The sequence below is a fragment of the Rhinichthys klamathensis genome, unplaced genomic scaffold (assembly GCF_029890125.1).
Source record: "Rhinichthys klamathensis goyatoka isolate OS25496 unplaced genomic scaffold, OSU_Roscu_1.1 h1tg000064l_1, whole genome shotgun sequence".
NCBI lineage: Eukaryota > Metazoa > Chordata > Actinopteri > Cypriniformes > Leuciscidae > Rhinichthys > Rhinichthys klamathensis.
In genome coordinates this window covers 671,141-682,244 of record NW_026606607.1, presented here as the reverse complement: position 1 = coordinate 682,244, position 11,104 = coordinate 671,141, and the positions used below count along the sequence as shown (strand labels likewise).

At 38.7% G+C, this 11,104-nt stretch overlaps 1 protein-coding gene across 1 annotated transcript; it reads right to left on the bottom strand.

The window, feature by feature from the left end:
- Positions 1-5,788: 5,788 nt before the first annotated feature.
- LOC130084399 (extracellular superoxide dismutase [Cu-Zn]-like) lies at positions 5,789-6,495 on the bottom strand. Its single transcript, XM_056249801.1, has one exon. The coding sequence runs from the start codon at positions 6,456-6,458 to the stop codon at positions 5,799-5,801; it is 660 nt and encodes a 219-aa protein (XP_056105776.1). The 5' UTR covers positions 6,459-6,495; the 3' UTR covers positions 5,789-5,798.
- Positions 6,496-11,104: the final 4,609 nt, after the last annotated feature.

Sequence of the window (11,104 nt, the reverse complement as noted above, 5' to 3'; positions counted from 1 at the left end):
AAAAGATTAATTAACCATTAAGATCAGTTGGATTAAACAGACAAATGTATTACAGTTTTTTTCAGTCGCTAACAAGCGTTTGTCCAACCAGTTGTCACATTTTCAAAACTCTAAACACAATTAGCACAGCATCGGTCTTTTGTGGCCATACCATTTACACATTTCATGTCATTTTCACACAATATGCAGTCAGTGAACACATTTCCTCAATGCTAACATTTTCTTAACAGACAAGCTATACCTCCCAACAAAATGATGGATTGTTTTTGTAGTATTTACAAATGTTAACACACACAATCCCACAATAGCAAAAACAATATTCCAAACCTTAGATACAGTATAAAAACCTCTGCTTCTGCAATGATATCAGTTTAAAAACAATATATCTATGCTGATAATAAACAAACAATTGAATAATTGACCCACAGCTCATTTATGTTGGGTAAATTGGGCCAACCACAGCTGGTTCCAGTCTGGCTTAGACTCAGTGGCAGATTTTTTTTTTCTATTGCATTGACACTTATACAGTAAAAGGAGGACTTTGAGGAGTGATGTTTTTTGGAAACAGAAACAGAAAAAGACAAACACTGTAATGTCTGCACGAGGAAGAGTAAGAGCAAGGGGCCCAGGGAGAAGAGCAGGCCCAGTTAGAGATGCAGTGAGATGTGCAGGTGCAGTGAGAGATGCAGTGAGATGTGCAGGAGCAGTTAGAGATGCAGTGAGATGTGCAGGTGCAGTGAGAGATGCAGGAGCAGTGAGAGATGCAGGAGCAGTGAGAGATGCAGTGAAAGATGCAGTGAGAGATGCAGGAGCAGTGAGAGATGCAGTGAGAGGTGCAGTGAGTGGTGCAGGAGCAGTGAGAGGAGCGGTGAGAGGTGCAGTGAGAGGTGCAGGAGCAGTGAGAGGTGTAGTGAGAGGAGCAGGAGCAGTGAGAGGAGCAGTGAGAGGAGCAGTGAGAGGAGCAGTGAGAGGTGCAGTGAGTGGTGCAGGAGCAGTGAGAGGAGCGGTGAGAGGTGCAGTGAGAGGTGCAGGAGCAGTGAGAGGTGTAGTGAGAGGAGCAGGAGCAGTGAGAGGAGCAGTGAGAGGAGCAGTGAGAGGAGCAGTGAGAGGTGCAGTGAGAGGTGCAGGAGCAGTGAGAGGTGCAGTGAGAGGTGCAGGAGCAGTGAGAGGAGCAGGTGCAGTGAGAGGTGCAGGAGCAGTGAGAGATGCAGTGAGAGGAGCAGTGAGAGGTGCCGCGAGAGGTGCAGGAGCAGTGAGAGATGCAGTGAGAGATGCAGTGAGAGGTGCAGGAGCAGTGAGATATGCAGTCAGAGCCGGATTAGTACCCCCAGGGACCCCTGGGCACTAAAGCTCATGGGCCCCCCTCCCCTACCAGACAACCACACCCTCTAAAGGAGGCGATAAAAAAATATAGTGACAACCAGCAAAGGCAGCTGACCTTCGCACCACCAGACCCACTCCACAAATGCAAACACACACACACACACACACACACACACACACACACACACACACACACACACACACACACACACACACACACACACACACACACACACACACACACACACACAAAGGCCCACCAGGTGTGGGATTTGACATTCCAAATCACTATTAGTCAAAAGCTGAATGACTAGTTCACAAGACACATACAATGCATAAAATTATCCCAAGGCAGTGTATGGCTCAAGACACTTGATATGGCAATATAGTGTATAGTGTACCAAATGGTGATGGTACCTGAGGTGCAGAGGTGGGTAGAGTATCCAAAAACTGTTCAAGTACAAGTACTTATAGAAATATTTACTCAAAGTAAAATTAAAAGTAATAAACTTAATAGACTTGAGTAAGAGTAAAAAAGTATCCAATGAAAAAAACGACTCAAGTAGCTAGTTACTTATCATAGGCCAATCTGTCTATCTATCTATCTATCTATCTATCTATCTATCTATCTATCTATCTATCTATCTATCTATCTTTCTAACATATTGTTTAGATTTTGTTTTTATTTAAATGACTATTATCATTTAGGCTATCTTTACCACAAAAACAGAAGAGACAAGCATTATTTCTGCCATTTGTAGCCCAAAAATCATTGCCTGTCCTTTGGTTTGTATAATAGTAACTTATAGGCTACTTGTAACTACATTTTGATTATTAACCAATGTCGAAATAAAGTAAATCTGCAGAGTTTTGCATTCAAAGGCATGTAAGGGAAACATTGACTCAGAGAAGAAAGAGTTAAAACTCTTCACATGTGCTCGCGCTCATGACAGCTGAACACTACACGGCCACTTCATCCAACGCTCATGATTATGGAAGAATTAAATGGACTTTAATATTTGTAACCCACAGAAGACAATCTACAAATGTGTACAATGATGCGCAAATATTTCTCTATCTGCAAATGTGTATTTTTACATTTGTGATGTGTAAAATCATATCCACAAAAATAAAGGGTGATGTGTACAACACAAAACATTTTTTACGCATTTGCAGATCAGTTCCTGTGAATTTGTGGGTCACGTTACATTTGTAAGTTTTTTTTACACATTTGTGGAATTTTGTCCAGTGTGTACTGCGCAGATCTGTAAATAAACATATACACAAATATCTCACGATTTGCAAATACACACAATTCAATCTGTACAAATATCTTTTTATTTCACATACAAATTGTGATTTACGCATTTGTGGATCCATTTCTACACACAAAACTGTTTTTACACATTTGCAAATCAGTTCCTGTGAGTTTGTGGGTCACGTTACATTTGTAAGTTCCTTTCCACACATTTGTGGAATTTTGTCCAATGTGTACTGCGGAGATCTGTAAATAAACATATACACAAATATCTCACGATTTGCAAATACACACAATTCAATCTGTACAAATATCTTTTTATTTCACATACAAATTGTGATTTGTAGGCTACATGCTGCGACGATTATTAAGACAAAAACAATGACAAAAGGCAGTATAAGCTGCGGTAAATCTCAGCTAGCACGAATCATCGGATAAATGCTATGCTACTATTTAAGCTAACTAAAAAACACTAAGAACGAGAAATGTTTAAATTTACAATCTACAGCTTCGGTTATATACTAGTATATGAAACATATAAGTTAAAATACATTAATGACTCGTTATAACGTACTTCAAACGTCTCTTATAATAAAGTGATTTTCTCTAATTTGTAAGCAGGCACTGTAGTGTGTGACAGTTGAAGTTATTGACTGTTTTCGTAGCAGCGCTTTTCGGGGTTTGCACTTTGAAGACGGTCCCTTAGTTCGGATCGGTCTCTCGGCCGCCTGCGCATTTAGATCAATGTATTTTATCCACTTCGAAGGAAAGCTCGTTTCGCGGAAAAATAGGTTGTAGCTGCTTGTCTACGTTACTACGATTAAAAAGATGTGGTATTTGTGTATTAACGAGTTAGATGAGGATAACGCTGGGGAGTGCAGTGGCATAGCCATAGACTGTGCAGTCGATATCCTCGGAGTTCATGGGAGAGAATGTCGCTACCGCCACCTGCTGGTGTGGCTAATTAACTGCTCTCACACACACGGCTTACAAATCTCTTTTTTGCAGATCGCAGCGGGACAAAGTGGACAAAAATCCACAAATGTGTAAAAGGGAGTTGCAAATGTCACGTGACCTGCAAATTGCCAGGAAGCAATTTGCAAATGTGTAAAAACAGTTTTGTGTGTAGAAATGGATCCACAAATGCGTAAATCACAATTTGTATGTGAAATAAAAAGATATTTGTACAGATTGAATTGTGTGTATTTGCAAATCGTGAGATATTTGTGTATATGTTTATTTACAGATCTGCGCAGTACACACTGGACAAAATTCCACAAATGTGTAAAAAAAAAAACTTACAAATGTAACGTGACCCACAAATTCACAGGAACTGATCTGCAAATGCGTAAAAAATGTTTTGTGTTGTACACATCACCCTTTATTTTTGTGGATATGATTTTACACATCACAAATGTAAAAATACACATTTGCAGATAGAGAAATATTTGCGCATCATTGTACACATTTGTAGATTGTCTTCTGTGGGTTACAAATATTAAAGTCCATTTAATTCTTCCATAGGCTACATGATGTTCTCAAATCTTCCTGTTACGAGTGTGAAACCGCTTCAGACTATTCAGTGCGTAAAGGAATCTGAACAAATCATTCAAACTGATTCGCGAACCGACACTTCTGCCAAGTTGTTTGATTACGTTTTTGAACGGAATCGACTCAAAAGAGTGATTCATTTGTGAATTGAGCATCACTCATGCCCAGAAAAAAAAAGATAGGCTACAGTGCGCTTGGAATAAACAACGCATTTTACAACATTACATTAAAATTAAATAACGAGAGGAACGTCGGCCAACGTAACAAAGTAAAAGTAGGCCTACAGTTTATTCATTTGAAAGGTATTCGAGTTAAACTAAGTAAAACAACCCACATTTAAATCTACTCTTAAGTAAAAAAAATCCAAAAAAATCCTCAAGTAAATGTAACGAAGTAAATGTAGGCCTACTTCGTTACTACCCTCCTCTGCTGAGGTGTCATTCCTTGTTCTGTTTGCTGATGATGACCGGATCATCTCTGTCTTTTTCCACAACTTCTTCGTTAAAGCTAACGTTTCCTATCGTTAGCTGAGGCTGAGCGTAGGCGGTAGAGGGCAGCAATTCTTTTAAAAAAGCTCTTTTAAAAAAAGCTATTTATTCGCGGGACATTTTTAATAGCAGCCGCTTCTTTCTCTTCATTTTCCTTCTTTTTTTCTCTCTTGGCAGCCCCGCTGGGCTTTTCTTTTTGTAAAATTCTGATTGGATAATTATCAAGATCGAGGCCAAGCCTTGTACTATTTTTGTGTAGCGCGCGTAAAAACCCCCCTAAAAAAAACCTTGCCCAGATTGCCCGTAGCCTATGGTAGATCTGGCCCTGGATGCAGTGAGAGGTGCAGGAGCAATGAGAGATGCAGTTAGAGGTGCAGGAGCAATGAGAGATGCAGTGAGAGGTCCAGGAGCAGTGAGAGATGCAGTGAGAGGTGAAAAAACCTGATTTGCTTTTTACTGGAATGCTTTTGAATGTGAACATTACTGTACAAGTGGACATACAGTTCCCAACCAAGAAATTTAGTGTAAACGATGGATTGCATGTTTTGCATGCAAATACCTGTAAAACTGAAACAAAGTCTATGCAGTTTTTGTAATGTCAACAATAGCCAGTATTTTGAAACCTGGTGTACTTTGACTGCATGTACCCTGTGAAGTGAAAACAAGTGTTATTCTTTGACAGAATAATTTCATTTTGAATCAGATTTCCAGTGTTTTGGTAAAGTTAGTGTGCAGAGAAAGATCTGTTCTATTTTGAAATGAGGTGTGGCCACACCCACCAGTGTCATATTGCATCAACCAAAGCTCTTTTATCATTTAGAGAAATAGTGTATCTTTAATTAAGACCATTATCATGCTCTCAAAGTGTAAACCCATTGAGCACAATACAATCAAACGTAAACGGTCCACTTTACCTGCATTCACCCAACATTTATTTTTAAGAGTGGAGCGGTTTACTATTGGAAGCTTTGGCCAAAAAGTCTCTGAAAAGACAAAAATAAGAATTGCTGGATGCCAGGAAACCATTCAAAAGCATTGGAAGTGTTTGTAATGGCAATAAATCTAGGGATATAATTTCAGGGTATTAAGTATCACTTTAATGTAGGACACAGGCAAAGAATACACAAGGAAAATCATGATTATTCTATTTGAATCTGCTTTTCCACCATATCCAACTCTCAGTAACCTCCTCCACAGCTTTTCCTGGGGAGCAGTTCAGTCTTCTGCCACAGACTTGGAGAAGTAAAACCAATCACACCGAAAGCAATTATCCGTCCAGAATTCCCACTCTGTTTACTCTCCTCCTCTGACCCCATTCCCAGATCATCCTCCTTCTCATGAACCACCACCGCACGTCCCAGAATGGAATGGGCCCCGAAGAGCTTGGCCTCTGGGAGATTCAGGAACTGCCTTATAACTCCTCGCTCAGAAGCAAAGTTGCCCAAGTCTCCAGGATGATGAGGGTGGTCAACACCCTTTGGATTGTAATGAGGACCAACAGTGATGCTGCCTTGACTGAGGTCTCCATACCGATGGATGTCAATGGCACGCTCTTGATGATCGATGGCAGGCAAACCACGGAGGTTGATTTTCACTTCTAAAACTCCATTGGGGAAGAGCTGCTTGAAGAGGATTTGCCCAAAGATCTTTGGCTGGAAAGGTGGCAAATTGGGGCTGGGAGTTACTTCACAAGTGGCATAGATTGTATTGTTGAACTCCACGACTTCCGGCTGTGGAGCTTCGGCAATGGATGAACAAACTGGATTTTTAGCGAACTCTCCTCCTTGTATATGCAGCACCAGCAATATCAGAGGGATTTGTAGGATGATTTTCTCCATGTTGATCTTTAAAGCCTACAATGAAGAGTGGATTCAGTGAAATCATGCTGTTTAAGAACATAGTATTTTTGATAGAATACAGTTTAAAGCTTTGTTCCAGGGAGCTTTGAGAGTAGAAGTTGCATTAGGTAAAATGGCACAACCAGATTAGTTTGCAAGGGAAAAATCATATACAAGAAATTGTACATTTTTTAATTGGCATGTAGGCCTACCCTTGTGAAAAAGGTGTTTTGTATTGAATGTGTACTTGTACTTAAAATCTTGAAAGTAAAATGCAAAAAAACAAGAAATTAAAACTGTAGGTCTATTGCAGATAATAGAACACTGATGAATTATAACAAACCACTTAAAGGCACACTGTGGAACTTTTCAACCTTTATAATATATTACCAAAACCCATTGAGATGGTACATCGACTTACAATAGGTTGAATGACACGTCTGCCGTAGCCTGAAGGTGTCTGTATCGCTTTTCCTAGCACTATGTAACTTCGGGTTTCGGGTAGGAACCCGAGCACAAAAAGAACTACAAAATTCAACCGCTTTACGGCATACGTCACTTCCCCCACCACCCACAACTTCCTCAGATTCTGACGTGAGTGCTCAACTCGCGTTTGATTGCCGTCTGTATGTTTTCGTCATGGCCGAACCAACAGCTACAAGGAAAAAGGCAAAGGTTTTGTCAGAGGACACTAAAAAAATAAAGAAAAAGGCATAGTGACAAATGAAAAGCCAGGACGAGGATCACCATTGGTCCAGCGTTCGCTCGCTGGCGTGAGCTACAGGAGGAGGAGGGGTGCCCGACCGATGCTGACGCTTGCCTGCACACAAATGCCGTTTCCAAGGTGACCCAGATAAATCATATAAGTAGTGTAGTATTTTCTGGTATTCCGGCCACAGCCGATGGTGTTACAGTATGTGTGTAATAAAATGCCCACAGCCCATTGTTCATTTCTACACTCAAGCACAGCCCGCCACAGTGCAGGGCTCGCACAAATAAAGTCGACTCATGTCAAATGTAAGTTACATTAAATGTAGTGAACGTGCCCACGACTCAGTGCCCACAAACACTACACACAACATGTCCCACGGTTTCTGTAAAACGAAACCAACACACATAAGTTACAGTCAGCTCAGGCCGACGGTGTTTTTAGTGCAGTAAATGTGCCCGCCGTCCCGCGCCCACATTTACTCAGACATGTTAGCACTAAGCCCCACGGGGCTCGCCCCGCTCTCTCTCTCTCTCAGCAGACTGCTATAAGGGAATCGAGCGCGGCAAGGCTGCCCGCCTCAAACACTGCAAGCACACACAATCTAAAGACACGGGAGGCTGACCCACTGTCTATGGTCTGACCGGTTGACTGTTTGTTGACTTTTGCGACAGTGCTGCGGAGCTTGTGGCCTCTAGGGACGCTAGACGTGAAAGTTACAGGTCGAGCGCCACTAGTGGCCAAAAGTTCCGCGGTGTGCCTTTAAGTGTACATAGTACCATACCTTATATTAGTGCCTATGATGGCCACCAGAGGGCTTAGACATTAACAAGCCAATGACACACAGGTGGATGTAATCACACTATAATGATTCCAGGCAAAGGTTTATGGAAATGGAAAAGGACTAGGGAGGAGAGCCCTCTGGTGGCTTTCATAGCTCTCCGGCTGGCAGGAGAGACCGCTTTTAAAAAGTGAACTTAATACATTTAGTTTGAGATTATTGCAAAGTACATCGTTTTAATAATCTTTTTTTTTTTTTTTGTGCTTTAAAGAAGTAGACTCATTTTGATGTGTTGACTAACATAGTACATCATTATAATTTGATCTGTCATATCCTCCTGGGACCCAAGAATAGACTTTTGTCCACTGTAGTGGACATTATATTTTAGTGAATTTCTCTGACATCATACATGTCACATGACACAACCTGGGTGTCCTGTAAAGAGCACATTCAGGACTTTTCAGAGATACCAAATGTTTGGAGGTTTCACCATGAAAACAACTTCTCCTTGGTCTTTAAAAATGTCTGACATTAATTTAGTGATCAAATGTAACATTCTTATGGAAATATGATAATATATTGTAATTATATTTAAATTGGACTACTTTTTCAAATTGTATTTCATAAAACAACATCTCAGGAAAATGTTAAGGGGTTTCAAATAAAAAAATTACTCTCTGTTACAGAACAGGGCATTGATTTCAAACGTGTCCACTGTAGAGGACATCAGGACTTAAATCATGTTTATCAGGCATTCTGGGAGACACAACAAGTGAATATGGAAATAAATTATACATCAATATTCCTATGAAATATTAGATATTATTATTAAAATGTTGCCAGAATTATTACTCCAATTATTACACTTCTTTTTTCAGTAAATGTTGCTCCAAGAACACATTAATGTGCAAATTAGATACAGTGTATAGATACATTGCATTGAATGGGAATATTAATTTATGGCCATTTTACCCATATATTGCAAAAAGTAAAATGGTGTATCAATTCATTCCATTATTTCTTTCATAACATAGTTGAGAATAATCTTTATACAAATTTTGGTTGAAAAAATCCTGAAACCCCAAAATTTATTGGTGATTGAAAAAAAATCCCATTGTTTTTGCCTATACATATAATTTCATGTCATTTTATTTTTTAAACAACTTAGTCCTGGCGTCCACTACAGAGGACATAGCATAACGTATGAATAAAATATTATTTTATATATGTGTTTTTTTACCATTTGTTTATTGTGCTCTAAACAGTGTGATGACATGGAAAAAAAACAAATTAAAAAAACTTTTTTTTTCTGGGTCTCAGGAGGATATGTTACTCATTATTAAATAAAGTTAATCTCTTTAAATTGCAACTTCATTACAAATATTCCATTGCATTTATTTATTTTCTAATTAGAAATGATATTAAAGTATATTTTAGTTGACAATAAATACCCAGTAACGTCAGTTGTACACTAACCATATATCAAAGACAATACAAGTAATTATGAAATTACATCTAAAGATGTGCTTGGGTCAAACTAATGACCATTTCAGCTAACTGCATTTAATATACAACTAAACTACAGTTTTTATTTAATTGCATAAACATGCAACCAAGTCTGAAAACATTACATTCTTGCACTTTTGCAGATTTTAGAAGTTTTATTTCCATAAAAGCTAAAGTGTACTTTTTCACAAGGGCAGGTAAAATAAAAGAAAAAAAATATTCATACTTTTGATTAAACTAACCTTTTTTGTTGTACTAAATCAAGTCAATGTTAGCAAGAATTGAGAGAAAAAAACACATGCCAAAAACAGCAAAGGACCATTACCTTAAAGCTGAAAAGTTGTCCTTAATCCGTGAGCAGACTGAATATTGCTGCCACAAAAATACTCCAAAGCTTAATCCGTGTGCAATCCTGAACTGGGGTTGAGAGAATGTTCTTTTGCAATCAAACTGTTGCTCTTATAGGAACTCATGTGGAGCTACAAGTTAACCATGTTAGTCTGTTAGTCACTAATTAAGTTCACCTGTGTTTCATTTAGCTCCTTTTGTTTGCCTGTGTATAACACTCAGTTTGTTCAGTTCTTTGTTTTTCTTTGCACCATGTGTTCTCCAGTGTAGATTATCTCCATTGTTTTGTTTATTAAAATAAGTACTGCTATAGATTCCTCTCCTCTTCATTTGGTGACTCAACTGTGACACATTAATTAGTTAGCGTATATTTCCACTTGAAGTTCATGCTTGACACCACTTCTTATAGCAGATATTCATCTCACATAAGTGAATATCTGACAGTTCTTCTTTTTAACCCTCTGGGGTCCTTCGGCCCAAATGGACCCGAAGCATTTAAATATATATATTTTTTAAATCATAGCTTTATCGGAATGGTCCGAAATTTGGTGACTTTGTTGGTACTTGGTATATGAACACCCCAAAAAATTGGGGACAGGATTTGAATAGTCTAAGTGGTTGTAAAGAAATAGTCACACTCAGGACCTTCGGGTCCAAATGGACCCGCATAGGAAATGAATGGGAAATTGGCAAAAATGTGAAAATACAGAGTTTTTTTGTGCGTACAATCAACAAATCAGCCACGATCCAGAAAAAAAGCACACAACAGTGAAGGGGTGAATCTATAAAACATCAAAAGTGCAAAACAGACACATCCACACACACACACACACACACACACACACACACAAACACACTTTTATACATATACACACTAATAAATTCAGATTACATATGGGATTTGAATTTTTAAAATGCTCAGTTTGTCCACCAGATGGCATCCATCTCATTTCAAAAATTGCTTTCATGAGGCCTAGGCTTGACTCTAAAATGAAATACAGCTTAAACATTTTTAAAACAAACAAACAAAAAAAATCTATTATATTTAATGGGGAAAAAATGGGTCATAATTATTGCATTAATATTAATTATAAATCATTTTTATTTTTGAAATGATCTCAAAACACCAAAAAAGAAAGAAAAAATATTATAAAAAATAAGTAAAAAAAAAAAAAAGATGATTTTTAAAAAAAATTAATATTAATCCTACCCTTCCGGCCCATTTGGACCCGAAGGTCCTGAGTGTGACTCTGAAATGAAGGACCCCAGAGGGTTAAGAAACCATTTCTACAGGCTCTGACC